The sequence below is a fragment of the Aedes albopictus genome, chromosome 1 (genome assembly GCF_035046485.1).
Source record: "Aedes albopictus strain Foshan chromosome 1, AalbF5, whole genome shotgun sequence".
In the NCBI taxonomy this organism is placed as follows: Eukaryota; Metazoa; Arthropoda; class Insecta; order Diptera; family Culicidae; genus Aedes; species Aedes albopictus.
Window position 1 is genome coordinate 200,200,139 of NC_085136.1, and position 18,453 is coordinate 200,218,591.

The window sequence follows — 18,453 nt, forward strand, 5'->3', positions numbered from 1 at the left end:
TTAACTTTAAGACTTTGGCTTCAATAGTTCTTTTAAGATGTTTTTTGAACTTTGAAACGGCTTATTAGTTTTCTTGCAACCTACAAACAGATCTTATCCATGCTGTGTAGTATACTACAAGAATATACCATAAAACCAAGTAGCATGTTCAACGTTTTAAGCAATTGTTTTAACAACCTCCTGTAGGGTGGGCCCTTTCGGGTTTAATAGGGTTTTATCATGGGTTTATTAGAGCTGTTAAAACCACTAAGCTTTAAAACAAGTTTTAACGGTTAGATTTTAACAACAACTTGTATTCTATAAGAAAACTAAAAATGTTACTTGGGTGGTGGGGGTCGCGAGAACCAAGGTTGGGGAGCGATGGTTTAGACGGTGACGAACTGGTAGCGGCGACCATGTCTAGGCGAGGCCACCCAAGAAATGAGAGACCACCAGCTTACTGGTGGACTCAAGCGATTGCGGACCTTCGCCGTGCCTGCCTACGGGCTAGGCGGCAGATACAGCGAACAGATGGTGTTCGCCGATGCAAAAGCCGTACTGAAGACCGAGACAAGAGCAAGCAAAAAGGCCTCCTTCGAAGGCCTCTGTCAGAGTGCCAATTCGAATCCGTGGGGTTATGCCGTGGATGTATAATGGCTCCTACAGAGCTGAGTATCGTGGACTGACTCAATATGCTCTCTCAGCGGGAGCCAAACATTGATGATGGAGGTTGTTGAACCTGTGTGATTGATTGAAGAGTATTGTTATCTAGGTGCTGCGGATATAATCAAACCTGTTGTCACTATATCTCCATTTGCCGCTGTCAAGCCGTTGGAATGCGATAAGGATAATCATTGTTTTGAGCCTATTTTAGCTAATTTTGTAACAACAATCCATCAAAATTTCCATCGCGAATAAAAAATAATGAACTTTGAATACGAGAACAAAATTGGAATAATGGTGGATTGATCATGTTTACCATTTCCGAACAGCGTCGCGACGGCGTGTTTGACAACCACGCTGAGAGAGGTGGTTGCAAGAAAATTGAACGCTCGTGCGAGTATACAAGATGTGTGCCGGGAGTGTGTAGGTGTGTGTTAGCTAGCTTGAAAAATAAAACCGTTTCTATTCGCAGCACCTACCTACAGAGCAATCTCCATTCTCCAGAGATGTTGGAGGGGATCATCGAGGAGCTTTTTCCGCGTCGTGATCCTAGTACTTGGTCCCCTTTTATAGGACAGCCAAGGACTGGGGCTGGCAATGAGAAGAAGGTCACCGATGTGGAACTTGCGAAGATAGCAAAGTCCCTTACAGTAGGTAAGGCCCCGGGTCTGGACGGAGTTGCTTTCACATATGTAGCCTCAGGAGTCTAGCCAGGTTCCATCCTGGGTCCGGTGTTATGGAATGTTATGTACGAAAAAGTGTTGAGGTTAGAGTTCCCGATGGGGTGGAGTTCACTGGTTTCACTAACGACATTACGCTTGAGGAAAACGTGCCTTTGGAGCCGATCTACTGATCACTTCGAAGCATTCCGTCAAACACTTGGGTGTGATGATCGACGATATGCTTACCTTCGGTAGCCATATTGATTATAGTGACACGGCCCCGGGTGATGTCCAATAGCTCTGGGGTGCATGGTGTCGCTAGTCCATGCTAAGGCGGCCCGGTGTGGTGCACTGCGCTAAGTAACGAAAGCTGCCGTGGTAAGCTGGAACATACTTATAGACTGATGTGCCTCAGGGTTGCGAACATACCGTACCGTGTCTTTATCGGATTTTCATACAAAATTACCGACTTTGAAATGCTGAAACTATAGTTTGCTTTAATGCAATTATGCACTTTGACGATGACAGTTCCATTATCCACCACTAGGCTGAGTAGAACTACAGGAATGGGTGGCCATGGGAGACGAAATGGGTCTTCAGTGTTTACGACGGCTCAAAGACCAAAGGTTCGGGGTTAACGAGATTCAATACAATAGATCGCTGTAGCCTCAAGTCCAACATACTCAAGTGGTGCACGGTACAGGAGGCAGGTCCGCAAAAGGTGGCGGTCAAGGCAAGATAGCGGAAGGAGATGAATCGCCCTTTGTTACGCCCTCTGGCCCATAAAGAAACCAGCGGACAGACAAAAGGTTCAGCAGCGAACGCCCAAACTGCACGGGGCCCGAAGAAGATAAGGAAAATGAAGCGAGTAAGGTACGATGGTAAAGACGAATGCAAGGAAAGTAGGACGTCAAGGAAGTAGAGTAAAGTGCACGAGTCCAAGACGGACATTATTGATCACATCGACATTCGTTGAAATATTGTAAATTTTGTTAAAGTATGTCACTTCCAATGGCTTTGATTTGGAAAATTCATTTTTGATCAAAAGAAAGAAGTTGCTAATTTACTATCTTGATAGAAATACAGTAGACGTTCGGTCGGTGCAAATGGTTTAACTGCAATGCTTTTTAACTGCAAGTCCGGTAAGTGCAACAAATTTGCAGTTATCGCACCGCCAAACGTCAAAATGGTGCGCCATGTTAGCCCAAATGAACAGTCGGATCACGTTCACGGTTATTTATTTTCGTTTGACAACTTGTTGACATCTGTCAGTCGTTGCAGTTATCGAATTTCGTTCGCTAAGTGAAACGTAAACATGTTGCAGTTATCGAACGTCTATTGTAGTACATAAGAACAACGTATATATATACAAAAAGGAAACATATCATACTTGTAATCATAGTCACTGTTCTTCTCTTCTATTCACATCAAAGCGACATAATCTACACTCCAGAGCTGTTCCTCATTGAACTTTGCCCGCTCACTACTCGTAGACTCCTCATTCAATTATCCTATTTCAGAGCACTGGACTAAATTATCCGTCGCACTAGATGCGCTCCCCTCTTTCGCTTCTTGTAACTAATGGAGCACTAAAATCTGAAAAGAAAACACTGGTTGCTGCAGAAGCAGTTTCCCCACTTGAATATCATCATCTCAGTAGCGTTTTAAGCTGATGCTACACCGCACCGCGTCTTTGTACGGACGGACGGATCCGTATGATAGGAGGGCTCATGAATAGTTAACATGCTTCGCCTTTGCTGCACACACTGAGGATGGCTTCTTTTTACAGACAAAAGAGGGGCGAATGAAAGCTGCACGGTGCTGGTATGTTTTCTACCCTCATCGGTGCAATCAGGCTATTAGTAGCTCATCTTGTTCTAAATTATATTAGGAAGTGATTTTTTTGTAGCCAGTCAATTTGATACAACATCATTTCATCACTTGGGAAGCTTTTGCAAGGTCTATTCTTTTCAATACATAATAAATCAACTTATAAATTTTTGATCTCCGTATTTATCTGGAAACGTGAGTGAAAGCTTCCAAGGTGGAATTCTAAAAGAATGTGTTTGGGATAAATCGAATTAGTCAATATATACAAATATTTTGATCAAATCGAAATCTTTACGCAGTTTTTCTTACCGTCTATCGTGGTTTTGATCAGCTTCTCAGGGAAGCCACTTTCGTCCATGATTTTCCACAGTTTTGTGCAGTCGATACTGTCGTATGTTGCCTTGAAGTCAACGAACAGAACAGGTGATACGTTTATACTTAGTGTTCTTGGCATTTCTGGAGGATTTGCCGTATGGCGACGATCTGGTGCGTTGTCGACCAGCCATCGACGAAGCCGGCTTGATAACTGCTCACTAACTCATTCGTTTTTGTTGGTAGGCAACGGAATATTGTTCGCTCGGAAGTTACCACATTTTAAATGGTCGTCTTGTGAGTAAGGCAGATTACTCCTTCCCTCCACTCCTTCGATAGCTGTCAAAGTTCACAGGTGCTGACTATCAACCGATGCAAACCCGAGCAGAGGAGAATATCAAATTCATAACAACAGAATCGCATAGCCAATTTTTATATCATAATTTGTTATTATTAACTTATCGAAGTATTAATTTTTATAACATGTTTTGTTGGGTAATCTTATTATGTTATGATCGAGTTATTGAGATTCATTTTTTTTATTTATGTGTATTTTAACTTAGATGTTAATTCTACACTATACAGTCAGGTTTTTTTTTACGCGGGGGATACGTACCGCGTAAAAAAAAAACTCAGTTCAAAATTCGAAAAACCGGGTAAAAAAAGTCTCACCATTTCTCGACGAATCATGCAAAAATAAGACGATGAAATTTTTTTTATGAAGTTTTCATTTACGCGGCCGCGTAAATGAAAACCGCGTTAAAAAAGACCTGACTGTATTGAGATTCATCCACTTAATAAAATTTCAATAACATACTTTATTGAAGACCAAGTATTGTTATTTTTCTACTATTGAAAATGGGCAAATATGTGATGAACTATAACACAACAATAACAAGTTTTGAAATTCACTGCATGATTCATTATTATTAAGTTGTTGTTGAAACTAACAAAACATGTTATAAAATTGGACTTCCAGGAACATTTTTTTGTTATGATTTTTGTTATTATGCCGCTTATGACAGACAAGTTTATAACACAATAAGATATGTCAATACACTAAAACCTCCATTTAGGTAATGAGTCGGGACTGCCTAAATAGAATTTTTACCTAAATGGATTCATTACCTAAATGGATTCAGTCTATTACCTAAATGGATTACAAGGTTGCAAAGAAGTTCAACAAGGGAGAGTTACTAGGAGATTTAAAGGAGATCATGCGGAGTTTCAGATGGTTTTCAATGAGTTTCAGGAGGGGGTGGGTTTCAGGAGGGGACGGGGCTTCAGGGGCGTTTTCGGGGGTTTTGGAGGGTCTTAGATCAGAATTGTCATTTACATGACTAGCTGGACACGAAACACGAAAAATCTTGCGAAAAACCCTGCAAAATTCCGCCAGACTGAAAAACTATTGAATGTCGGGTCAAAGTCGGGTCAATTTTTATCGTATGTTGGGCCATTGTTGGACCAACATCGAACAACTGTTGGTTCTATATTGAGTTTGGTGGCCAAAATTAAAACAGGTGAATGATAGGTTGATGTCGGGTTTGACGTCATCAATGCTGGAGCTGATATCAATGGAATGATGGAAGGATTGTTGATTATCTCAATTTCAGCTGGAAATGACACTGGATACTGGCACTTTTCAACACTGCATGGGGGGGGGGGGGTTTAGGGGGCAACATTGCACCCCCTCCCCCCATACCCACCCCCTAACAACACTCACTACTTCTTTCCCATAAACCAGTCTTATACCTAATCTTAAGTACTCCAACTGATTTGAACAAAATCAAACTCCATTTAGGTAACGTTACCTAAATGGAGGGACCTAAATAGATTTTACCTAAATGGAGGTTTGAGTGTAACATAAACAATGCTGATTGCATTATACAGTTATTGGGCCAAAATAACATATTTTATAATGCTGTCCATATTTTCTTCTGTTCGGGAACAGGTGGCCAACTTGTTTGGAACTATTTTGATAAGTTAAGTTGCGAAACCATCTTTACTAACTACATCGCTGGTCATCTCTCATCAAAATCTAACATTTTGTTATTACCTACACAGCAAATATTCAAAACTCTGCTCAGTTTGAAAAAAAAAATATATCAGAATACGGTTCAGCATGAAGAATTGTCTGTGTTTCGTAAATTGACCCCTGATAACATATTTCTTAAAAGTTGTACCGCTACCCTACAACCAAGAACAAGCACGTTTTGTTTCTTCGATACTGAGCTTTGAAGCAATATATCAAATCAAATTATTTCAGTTTCTCCTCTCATTCTTTCCAATCTTCTAATCAATCAAACGACCAGCAGTAAGAAATATTATTTATACTCTTCTCATGAATAAAGAATAAATTTGTCACGAGCAGTTGATAGCCAACAGATAGCTGAAGAAATCTCAAGCTGAGATTCTTTCACAGCGTTGGTTTCTCAGCTTTCTTGTTCAAGATATGTGAAATAAAAGCAAAACTATCACTTACCTGGCCATCGTTATCCTTATCCGCTTTTGCTCGTAATCCTTCCCAAATTTTCAGCATATTTTCGTGTGTTTCAGCATTTTTGGGATTTCCAGCAGGCCAACCGCGAAGTTGACAAATTTTCTATTGAAGAAAAATAAAACAAAATTAATTGTTATTCATATACCTGTATGGATTCAATTCAAATATTCACCTCTATCGCTAGCTCAAAATCCTTCTGATCTATTTCTCCACTTTGATTAACATCTGGAAGTAAAATGAAACCAGTAACAGCATATTATTGTTCATGTCTTCATTTGATACAGTACGTCGATATGCAGAAAGACTACATCCGTAAATCATTTATTTGCACCGACCTTCTCAAATTGCAAAGGCAAAATTTATCAAAACACAAATCATCCCTATCAACAGATCTAATCAAACAAGGTCAAGAACTCACTTCATTGCCCACCGACGAACACATCGACGACCCAGGCAAGGATTAGTTTCAACAAATCACTTACGCCTTGATTTATCGCTTTTCCCCGCCCCTACTAAGTGAGAGCAACGACGACAAAGCCCCATCGAGATTGAAGAACAAATTGGTATGCTCATCTGTTTCACTTCCGTAGATTTTCCATTTGTACAACTGTAACAAGCGTGTCGCTACAGTGCAAATCACCACTCTCGAGATACCTACCCTAATAGAAAAATATGATACAACGTGCTTAACAACCCTTTCGGGCTATCATCTTGATCATACAGTGAATGATACAATCATTCACCCTATCAGCAGTGTATCATACATTTTTATTAGGGTACCATACTGCTGTTGTCAAACGGAGGGATGAGAACAAGTTTCCAACTAGACCGATAACCAGTGAACCATTTGTCACCGAATCGTTTGTGCCAGTCATGGTGGTTCTCGGGTTGCCTTTGATTCCTATACTATATCGATAGCTGGTGGACTGGTGGTGATATATACAGAGCGAAATAATCGAGATTAGGCAGTATAGTTTTATCGACTGCCAGTTAATGTAGATAATGCTATGGAAAGAGTGGTACAATTTATAAAAAAAATAAAGATTAGCGCTCACAATAGTAACCAAAATCGCCTTAACAACGATGATCTAAAAAATGTTAATAATCTGCTTAACAGATACCTGTGTGGACTAATATACTATGGGGCTAGGGACCACCTCCAACAGCACACGTAGAAGGCAGGACTACATCCCCGACCACTAAACCATTCCCATTTGCATTTGCCTGGCAGCAGCTGCGCAAGATCATCGACTTTGCGTCCACGAAGTCCAACATTGGTAAAGACCTGAAAGCGGCCCTGTTACGACTTCGTAAGCCGATGGACGAAGCCAAGCAGGAGTACGTGAGACTCGTAAAGACTGCAGCAGCGGCGGAACCTGTGAAAGTAAAGGATACGAAGTCTACCCAGACGGAGGCCTTTGCTTTCGCAGGTAGTTCAAAAGGTATGGTGAATGCGACTGCTCGTAATAAGCACTCGTAGAAGCGGGTGAGGTAGCCGTCAGGTGAGGTGCTGTCTGGCGGTACCCGCAAGGCTAGGCGGATACTTACTCCAAAGGGTGGCAGTAATGCCGGCAAGTTTTACCCCAGCTAGGGCTCCCAGAAAGCTGGGAAGGCTGGCCCGTCCCGGAAGGATGGGTTGCGGCCGTTGGTAGGCCCTCAGAGTAGGGCAAACCAAGGGGATGACCCTCCCTTAGACGAAGGTTGAACTGAAGAAAAAGACGAAACCGTAGGTAGAAGAAGTTAGGGATGCCAAACCAAGGCGTAAAAGAGTAGGTGCCAAACGCGAGAAAGGTGACGCGTTCGTCATCAAGACCGAACAATCGAAGAACTCGGACGTCTTGAAGACGATGCGAAGCGACGCCAAGCTCGTGGAACTGGGAACCGACATGCGCAGTATCAGACGTACTCGTACGAGCGAGATAATCCTGGAGCTGAAGCGCTATGAGGAGCGTTAGGGCGCAGCCTACAAAAGTTTTGCAGAAGAGGTCCTTGGCGAAGGGGTAGAGATGAGGGCTTTCAGACAAGAGGCGACTCTGAAGGTCGTCTAGGTCACCGAAGTGGAAGAGCTCGTCACGGCACTACGGAAGGGGCCGGCAGTAATGAATCTATGACAAAAGGTCGAATAACATAAGGTCGAAGGGCAAATGGTCGAAGGATAAATGGTCGAAGGACAAAAGGTCAAATGGACGAAAGGTCGAATAGCTTAGCTTAGCTTAGCTTAGACTGACTGCACATATCTATGGTTGCTACTCCGTGATTGACTCGAACCAATGACAGTTGCACAATGAATCAACTGAATAATTGACTGGGAGTGGTCAACATTCTCACTGTGCACGCTTCAGAGGCTCTCTTTAACAGTACAATAACGGCGCCGGCCACGTCCTTGCAGTCAGGTTGGAAAAGTGAAGGAATATTAATAGCAACCTTTGTTATGTGAAGGTTGGCGTTTACCGCACGTCTCCACCAAAGGCTGCAGGAAGGAGTGATTGTTAGTAGGGAAGGTATCGTTGGGTCAGGATTCACTTTGATAAGTAATATGACCTTTTGAGGTTTAAGCATGCCGTGCATCAAATGGACGAAAGGTCGAATAGGACAAAAATTTGAATAGACAAAAGATAAATTGGGAGACATGTAGAAGTAAACAAAATTTAAAAGAAAAACGAAAAAATATTTGAACCAGTGATATCAATGCTATTTCATAATCTAATACATCATTGAAAGATAGTAAAGTAGCGCAGGTAAGTGCAGAAGCTCCCGAGATGTTCAGGTCTGCTATGCAGAAATGCCTGGACGAGGGAGTCTTCCAGAGGTTTGGAAGCGGCACAGCCTGGTTCTATTGCCAAAGACGGGGAAATCACCCGGAGACCCGTCAGCATAGAGACCAGCATGCTTGTTCGACACGGCGAGAAAGGTGTTCCAGATCATCATTCTTAACAGATTGTTGTAGCACACCAAGGTTGTCTCTCGAGTAGCCAGTTTGGCTTCCGTAAGGTAAGGTCGACCATAGATACCCGAGCAGATGTCAAGTACTGACGATCAAAACCTGATATTGGTTTGATTGATATAAAAGGTAAAAGTACTGAAAATAATAGCAAAGAATTGTTCCCAGGACTTCTGACCAATAGCAAAATTTGATATTTGAAAATCAACTGAATAGCTCGCTGCTATTGGTTAGCTCTCAAAAGACCTAAATTTGATATGATAATGCTGGTCGAGGAGTAAATTTTAGCTATTTTCAGTACTTTTACCTTTTACGTCAAACAAATCAATAACACTTTTTGATCTCCATATCAGAATATGCTTTTATTGAGTTTTTTTTCTTCTGCTCGGGTACTACCTTGTCGGTGACAAAGACCACTGAGATACAGTCAGGTCTTTTTTTACGCGGTTTTCATTTACGCGGCCGCGTAAATGAAAACTCCATATAAACAAAAATTCATCGTCTTACACTAGTTTACAGCATTTTTGAACTCGGTAAGCTGATGATCATTTTTGGTGTAGAATCATGCCCTGAGTTCGAAAACGCGAAGGAAAAAAATTACAGTAGAGCGGAAATTTTTTCGACTTTCCATACAAGGTTGATGATTAGAAATCTTTGTTCTATTTTTAAGCAAAGTCGCTCACTTCAAATATCTCATTCTCCGTAATCAATGCTCCGATTGAGCTGAAATTTTTACTGTAACTCGCCTACATATGATATGTCATATAAACGTCGAGAAAGAATTTTTAAGTTGATTTTTTCATATTGAGAAAAATACATTTCTTCAAAAAAAATTTGGAAATTTTGCTAAAATTTAAGGAGATCGTCCCTAAAACTCGCCAATATCTTGAATTTCATCAATCTGACGCAAAACCTGTATTCAGATGATCTAATGGCATTGTATTCAGCTTTTAATTTATGGAAAAATATTTAAAATTTGTTGAACAAAACGCAATATATTTGAATTTTAGTAAATTACATATTTTGAAAAGTTAAAAAACTCGATATTGAGCTAAAACTAAAAAACTGTTCTACTTTAAATTTTTTGAAGGTCGGTTTCGAAATCAGCACTAAATTGCACTTCAAAAATTTTGGTCGTTGACAGAAGTTCACGACTTTCGTTTTGTTTTGTAAACTTGTGTTATTTTTGCATGATTCGTCGAGAAATGGTGAGACTTTTTTTACGCGGTTTTTCGAATTTTGAACTGAGTTTTTTTTTACGCGGTACGTATCCCCCGCGTAAAAAAAACCTGACTGTAGTTCGCCAGCATTAGAATAGAGGCATTTACCACTGTAGAGCAACTTCAATGTTTATTTTTATTTACATCTTTAGTAAGGCTACCGTACAGACTGATTCATAAACCTACTTATAGACTGTTTCAGAAATTATAAATACACTTTGTTTATTAAATTAAACGAACTGTTCTAATGATATTTACCAACTTCTTTCAGAGTATAGCATATTGTACTCCATATTTTCATATTTCCTTTCAATTGTGTAGATATTTTAAAGAACAGTCGAGTTCTCTAACAAATAACTTAATTTTTCAAATTTGCATTTGCACAAAGGTGTTTTTTAATTATTTCAACATTATTTATCACTAAATACCAAAAATTATCTAAATTTTTACCACATTCGCTTTCTCAACAAGTTGTCTAAGGAATGCCTCGATCAAAATTTGGGAAAAATCGATAAAGGCATTTCCACAACTTTTTTTCGGAGATCAAGTTTCTCATTTTTTAAGGTTTTCGACGGAACATAAGAACTACCACACAGTTTCTTAGCTTTTCTGAACGCATTTAATCTAAACAAACTTATTTTTTCAGCTCATTCAATGCTTCAGATGGCAAAGCTTGTCATACCAAAAAAACGAATGCAGTAAGCAGTAATTAAGACATTCGTTTGCTTGACGTTTGTTGCTACTGGTGTTGTTGAGAAATTTGAAACAAAAATTTTTGTTTTGAGAAGGCCCGTAATGGTAGTTCTTGATCAAATATTCCAGTAAAAATTAATCTTGCCAATCGAGAAATATCTTTTATTATCGATACAGCAATTTTTATTATGCTTGGAAATTAAATATTTTATCTTCGGGATTTTTTTCTTTTCTACTGTGCTACATTTTTTGACCACTTTGTGCAACTTCAAGTTTTAATCATCTAGTTTACAGAGCCCTATTTTTTAACTTTTACCAGAAACATCAACAAAATTGGTATTATTTGCTACGATAGCATGTTTACTATAAGAGCTAGAAGAAACTTTTTTGGATAATGTGCTCAAATTGAAATGGCAGGTTATCGTTAGTGTATTTATAATTTCTGAAACAGTCTATACTATCTTATTTGATTACTATCGCTTGTAATCTACACTGAACGCTTGACATACAGAAAAAAAACATACGCATTATTCAATACTTCAATATAACTGACAAAACAATAACATAAAATAGTACAATTCATAATTTCAATCAAGTGGAAAGCCGAATTTCAAATTGAAAATCAAAATCGTTCAAAATCATTTTTAAATAGATTGAATAAAACGGTCCAGACGCCATGTTGTTCCGGTGTGCTCTTTGAATTCACGGTAGCGTATTCGTTTTGGCCAGGTAAATGAGTTCAAAGCTTTATCTCGAAACCATTTATCGATTTCTACTTTAAAAGTGAAGAAGCATCTTTCCAGGTAGGTTTGAGGCAGTTGATCGCATAGATTTCATTCAAACAAAGAGCATCGCTGACCATTCGTTTGACTTCATCCTCGCTAACGTCAACAGCAATGTTCGACAGGTAGAGTTTGAAAGTTTCGTTACGTCCATCAGGAACCTCAACACGATCCTCGATACGATCATCCGTAGACATTGACACATCGGGTGCAATTTTTGTCGATGATATTGGGTTTCTCATTAATGTTTAGACTACTGTGATAATTTGAGAATCCACTGAACCATCATTTCCCAGCGAAATTTCACACTAATCAAACTTATTTTGTTTACCTGTTGTGCATCCGACGCCCCTGTCTTGAACTCAACCGAACTTGTGCATGCCAGCCGCTGCGAAGTCGTGTGCGAAATTTGACTGTGATGATAATGAATTTCGGCCAAGTCTAAATGGGTGCAAATGTCGCAATAGTAGTGAAACATCTTTCGGAGGTGATGATAATGCATCACACGAGGCAGCATTTGATGAAACATGAAATGAAGTTTTCAATGTACCGATCGTTCCATTCAACTGATTTACCATTTCACTCAAGTTTGCAATTTCACTTTGAATGATGTCAACCCCTTTAACATCTGGAGTCTCCAACGCCCTCTCTGCATTAGCGGAAGAGCGGAAACGCATATTTTCCATCAAGGTTTGGCAGTCTTCGCACATCCACATAATACTTCTATTCAGGCATGAATCAGCTTCACTTTCCGATATTCCGACACATTTTGCATGAAATCGACGAATACTTTCGCAGAAGGCTTCGCACACAACCAAGATATCTCCAGCAGATAAAACGTTTCGGCATTCCCATCATTTTGGTTCCATTCTGTCGCACCCTATTTCGGAACGAGACTTTGCTATTCAACGGTAGATGGCGTGTAGCAACTATTTACACATACAGAGTCCGATGCAAATAACAACGATGATGATGATGGCTATTGTTTTGACGAATATTCCACCAGAACAGATTTTTTTCCAGTCAATGGATCATTGAGGCCAACTTTTCTGCTACTCACCGCATCAAAACAAAAGAGCCACCGTATATGGACTGTAACACAGTGACAGCAGTTAAGTTACATGAACAAATCTAAACCTGTTTTTATGATTCACAAATCATAAAACATAAAGATTTGTCATTTTATGAAATCATGATCACGAATCATAATTTCATAATCTGAGCAACTAATATCATGATTCGTTGCAACCATTTTTATGAGCTTGAACTCATGGAAATTATCAAGCGTTACGCGCACCCCGCACACCTGTCAAAACGTGATCATTCAGTGTGTGGTATCGTTGGTGATTGGTGGAAAAAAATGAAAAAAGCTATTATTTTAATTGAAATATAGTTTAAAATACAATAGTTATGTCACTTTTTGTGTTATTAGCGTCTAGTGTGTTCGTCGTGAAACAATTCTCTCAAAGAAACTGGTAAGTAAAATGTGCCGAAAATTATATCTTACGTTGTTTTTACTCATTTCTAAATTCGATTGCACACCATCGTTCTTGTTCTAGCTCAAAAGTGGCTGCCATTCCTTGTCCAATTCCGTTCCGACTTCGTTTGTTTCCAGTTCCGGCGCCGTCAAACGACACCAGCCCCATTTGTTAGTTTTGGCCGCATAAAAAACGATGTACGCGATGCGTGAGTAAAAAAAAGCGTGTTGAAATTTCTCCCTAATGATTGAAAAATAGGGCCCATATAGCCGAGGCGGTAAACGCACGGGTATTCAGCATGACCATGCTGAGGGTGACGGGTTCGATTCCCGGTCGGTCCAGGATCTTTTCGTAAAGGAAATTTCCTTGACTTCCTTGGGCATAGAGTATCGTCGTGCCTGCCACACGATATACGCATGCAAAATGGTCATTGGCAGAGGAAGCTCTCAGTTAATAACTGTGGAAGTGCTCATAGAACACTAAGCTGAGAAGCAGGCTTTGTCCCAATGAGGACGTTACGCCAAGAAGAAGAAGAAGAAGAAGATTGAAAAAAAAATGTATAAGTAACATTCAATTGCACGCCATCATTCTCATTCCACCTCAACCGGCTGTGGCTGTCATTCCTCGCCCCGGATCCGTTCGATCCCGTTACGGCTTCGTTCCTGTTCCGGTCAAACGACACCAGCACCATCCTAATCGCATCTTTCTGTGCTATTGAATATTCTTCATAGTGATTACTATAGAAACATATTTTGCTTTTGGGTCATCATTAAACCACCTCCGAAATGGCGGCAATTTTTTTTTTAATCCAGCAGACTCATAAGCGATGCGCACCCGGAACCATGATTCGAAATCTCAATAACATGATTTAGCTTCATGGTCCTCAGATCCATAACCGATGCGCACCCGAAACCATGATTCAAAATCTCAATGACATGATTTAGCTTTATGGTTCTCAGATTCATAAGCGATGCGCATCCGAAACCATGATTCAAAATCTCAAAAATAAGATTTATAAGATTTAAAATAAGAATAGGATTTCAGGAAAAAAGTAACGCATTGGTAGCGTTACGAGACAATGGCTCATACTATCATGATTACAAATCATGGTGTATTTTTATAAAACGAAAATGTACTAGGCTCATGAAATCATGAGCCGTTTTTATGATTTTTGGGAGCAGAATTTTACCCGTGTACGTCAAACACACAAGGCTACGGTGGCGCTATCTGTTCATTTCATAGCGGCCGTTTTAGTTATTTTTATGATCCATTTCGGTACAAACAAGCAATTAAGGTGTCATGATGCATCACTCAGCTTTCAAACGAATCATGGACTTTTGATTTTCAATGATTGTTTGCCTCGCGTTTTTGAAGTGATAAAAACTGTCAATTCTGCAGCAACGCAGCAGAAAAAGTATCATCGCAATCACTGCGAGTGAGCAAATAGGATGATACTTTTTCATACGAATATTTGCTTTGGTGGCGGAGAATTGTCGCTTTGAAATTTCGAGCCAGATATCCAACATGGCTGCCGATGCCGATGACGCCGTAAGAAGCCTTAACGTATTTGGCTCCAACGGGCACTGGTAATGTAGGACGACAGTCACCAATCAATCAATCGACTAGTTTGATTCAAACGGTAAAACGCACGCAAAACGTTATTTCAATAGAGCGGTAAAACAAGCACAATCGTCTAGCAAGCAGACACAGACACGATTTTTTGTTAGAAACGCGGTCAATAGTGCCAGTTTGACGGCTACTCCTGATGCGCTCCTGCATCTTGGGATTTCCATTAAAGTCACATTACATCACTTGATCAGAGTAATTTTCATTTCCACTTGAACAATTTAAACTTACCGAAGAAAACGTTGAAGACGTATAGTAGCTTCTTCTTGCGAAATTCGGAGATGGACATGTTTGTGGGTTTCGAGTTTTACGTCGTCAGTCAGAAGACTTGCGTTCTCAACAAGGTATGAGGTTTAACTGTGAAAGAAAAGCAAAATGAGAAGCATTAGTTTCAATCAAAAGCGGTGATCACACATCATGTTAGTATCTATTATTTTATATAAATCGTAAAATGAGTTTCCTTTGATAGATTTTCAGCATGTGTTTTTGTTTCAATCGCATACATGATTGAAACATATCAAAATTCAAATTTATCATTCTTCTTGTAACATAACACCTGGATCAATTTTCGAATTAGGACAAAGAGCATGTCTCTGAGCTAAAATAGTAGCAAGAGAATATTTTCAACTATAACAAAAATTCCTGAATTCTAATGATAAATCAATGTTCAGCTAAATTCTTTCTTAATACGATACTGAAAATAGAATATCATAATGTAGCCTTTCATTAAACTAGAATTTGATCCAATAAGCCAGGTGAAACAACATCCGCAATAAACCCAAGGTACCTAGTCCATTTAGCAGTATTTTTTCCAGTGGAAATTTTCTCCACTCTACGAAAGCAAGGCTGAAACAATAAACCTAAGAATTGGCTTTCAACTTAGAGAAGTCGTATTAAAAACAAGAAACGGTAGTAGGCGAAAGACACACCTTCGAGCCTGCCGTTTGCAGAGCGCCAGATAGGATTGGAAAGTTAAAGGGAGGAAAAACACTCATTAGAACAAGCAGCGTGGCTTGTGCTACGGTGTGGGAAATTCGAACTTCTACCGGTTCAATCTACCGGGTGGGATGACTCGGTGCAGTAGGTACCTATCAAAGAGTAGACCTGGAGACTTTGAAAGCGCTATATTAATTGCGAGTTTATTTCTTGTGAAATTGGAACGAAAACACTTTAAGTCTGTACTGGGCTGATAGAAAGAAATACAGACTTTAATTGCCAATTTACTAATATTTTGATCTGATAGCTTTGAGATGGGATATAGTGCTAAGGGATTAAGTTTTGCTTATCAATGTAAACTTTTTGGTTATTGTGGTTTTAACACAAATTACAAAAATCATTGCAGATGCGATGTGGAATGATTGTTGTAATTTGTGTTAAAACCACAAATGCCAAATTGCGAAATTTCTCAATGCCATGAACATAACCTAAATACACGTTGCTAAGCGGAATTGCAAAAACAAATTTCCTAAAGGCAAATCTGGACCTCGTTGATTGGTTTTTCTATTAAAATAGGCAAATAAAATAAACATGCTCGCAAAACGAAAATCATTTGATCCAACCAATAAATGTCCACACAAATCTTCCATGCGAATACACAAGCAAGCAATACTGAAAAACCAACAAAACCCCAATAAACCAATCCCATTAAGGATCATCCCGGTCACGTTCCCAGCATGTAGCAACAATTGTCCAAAAGAGTTTTTTTTTCTTTTTGCCAAACAGCCTATGCAAAGAGTCCCCCGAAAGAAGATTAAGCTGATGACATTCCCGGAGCACGAATGGATCAAATAGGTAAACATATAGATGTCAACGCCGAAATAAAACTTGTGCATGCAAATCGGCTCCCACATCATTCATTCTTCTCGGAGAAACGCACGTTTCCCATCAGAAACCCCATAGCTTAACCATCGCCCCTGTTCCACCTAGCATCTCGCCACGCATTGATGGCTGACTGGAATGAATTTCATTGAAGGACGACTTTGACTGTTGCATGTATACCGAACGAGCCACAAACCCGAGAGTGGTTTGTTGTTCCGATGCCTCTAGGGCCTGTATCTCTATTCTGTGGGAAACTGGGGTGGTGAAACCGGATTTGGATCATTTCCCTCAATATTGAGCGACGTTGTGAGCGAGTAAACGATTGCGGATGTGTGCAACAGGGCCGGTCTTACAGTAAATTCAAATTCTGCGGCAGTTTTCTTACATTCAGGGATGGAAAATATCGCGGAATGTCATAGAAACATGTTATTACATTTTCTGTTCCGGTATTTGCAGATATGAACAAGGCAGCCGGCTCCGGCAAACTTTTGTTGGCGACTAACATACCTCTATCACATATCCATAGTTACCAGATACTAACTTTGTCAAATCACTGAGGTGGGCGCAACAAGGAGGGCAGTACCTTCTTTGCGATTTTTTGTTTGAAAGATTTATTAAGCATTGAATAGCGGAGAGGGAGAGGGGTTTTCGTCTAAACCATGGCAGGAAATCTGCTCAACAGACACCTAAACAGGGAGGTCCAGGTAGTACGGGGCTATGGCCGTCTTCTACAACAAAAGTAAAATCTAGGACTACTCGTTCCTCGACTCACTAAACAACATTCCTATAGATAAAGCGTTTGTCTCTCCGGAACCATCAACAAGAAGGCATTGCTTCAGAGGGGGGCTAATACACATCGCACCCACAAAGCTATCTGCGTAGCCTGCAGAAACGAACATCGATGAATCGCTTAAGGGAGTCCACCTAGGTAGCATGCTGATGCTTAGTCAGTTTCCCGAGGGGTCCTTACCGCTCCTCTTGTCCCCGGAAGGCAGACATGGTCGACACGACGCCTGCTTCCAACTGCACAGCAAGTATCAACAACTGATATCGAGTGCACGACGATATGACCTTCCCATAAGTAAGGCACACAGAAGAACGTGCCAACATGGGGCCTCCACCTGCTCATAGGTAGAAGCACGTCTCTAGCGGCTCATAGATGCTGAGTGGGAACACCTACTTTGCGGGACCAACTCTGATTTTGGCAGTTGCCATACTGGGACTTGAGAGCTTAATCGTGGCGATCTGCGGCTGCATGAGGGTGGCAACAAGCGCCTCTGCGTCGTCGGTGATCTCGTCCAGGTTTTTACACTGGAGAGTCGCCTCCGCCGTCAGGGCTCTCACCTGTTCCCTTCCCTTCTTGGCCACCGCTTTCTTCAGCACTAGCATTATCTCTTCGATCCTGCTAGATCGGATGCTTGTTACATCCGCGTCCAACGGGGAAAGCTGATTTTTGCTCTCGTGGCCCTCAGCACCTCGGCCTACGTGTCCGCCTTAGTTTTGAAGACCAGGGCGTCGCTACGTTCGCGTTTGCGGGCTTACTTCACTTTTCCCACTACCTTCTTTTTCCAACCGTAATCCATGGGTTCTCCTTCCCTTGCTTCGGTTGGCCACCGTTCATTTTAAGGTTAGTTTCCCTGCCCCTTGCGCGTTTCGCAACGAACTTGGCAGCCTGAGTTACTCTCACTGGCCTTCCCTTTCTTCTGATGGATGCTTTTTGGGCCGCCTCTCCTCGGCAGGTTTCGACCATGCAGCTCGAGCCGTAGGGCGGTTCGACATCTCCGCTACAACTCCGGCGAGTTGCATGGTTTCGTGCTGCATCGTCACTAAGGTGGCCCACACTTATATGAAAAACAAAAATTTCGAAAAATGCCAAGTCTTACCTCCTAAATCAGTTGTTTTGGACTCCCAGAAGCTACATTCAAAATTTTAGCAAAATCGGTTGAGCC

The 18,453-nt window shown here is 40.6% G+C and overlaps 1 protein-coding gene across 1 annotated transcript in view; it reads right to left on the reverse strand.

The window, feature by feature from the left end:
* The window catches only part of LOC109423481 (calexcitin-1), a 169,127-nt gene that overhangs the window by 47,328 nt on the left and 103,346 nt on the right, over positions 1–18,453 (reverse strand). Inside the window, exons 3-5 of the mRNA XM_019698454.3 lie at positions 14,918–15,043; positions 6,119–6,171; positions 5,929–6,048 (exon numbers count right to left, since the gene is read on the reverse strand). Of these exons, the coding sequence (XP_019553999.1) occupies positions 5,929–6,048; positions 6,119–6,171; positions 14,918–14,975 (231 nt within the window). The 5' untranslated portion in view covers positions 14,976–15,043. The remainder of the gene's footprint in view (positions 1–5,928; positions 6,049–6,118; positions 6,172–14,917; positions 15,044–18,453) is intronic.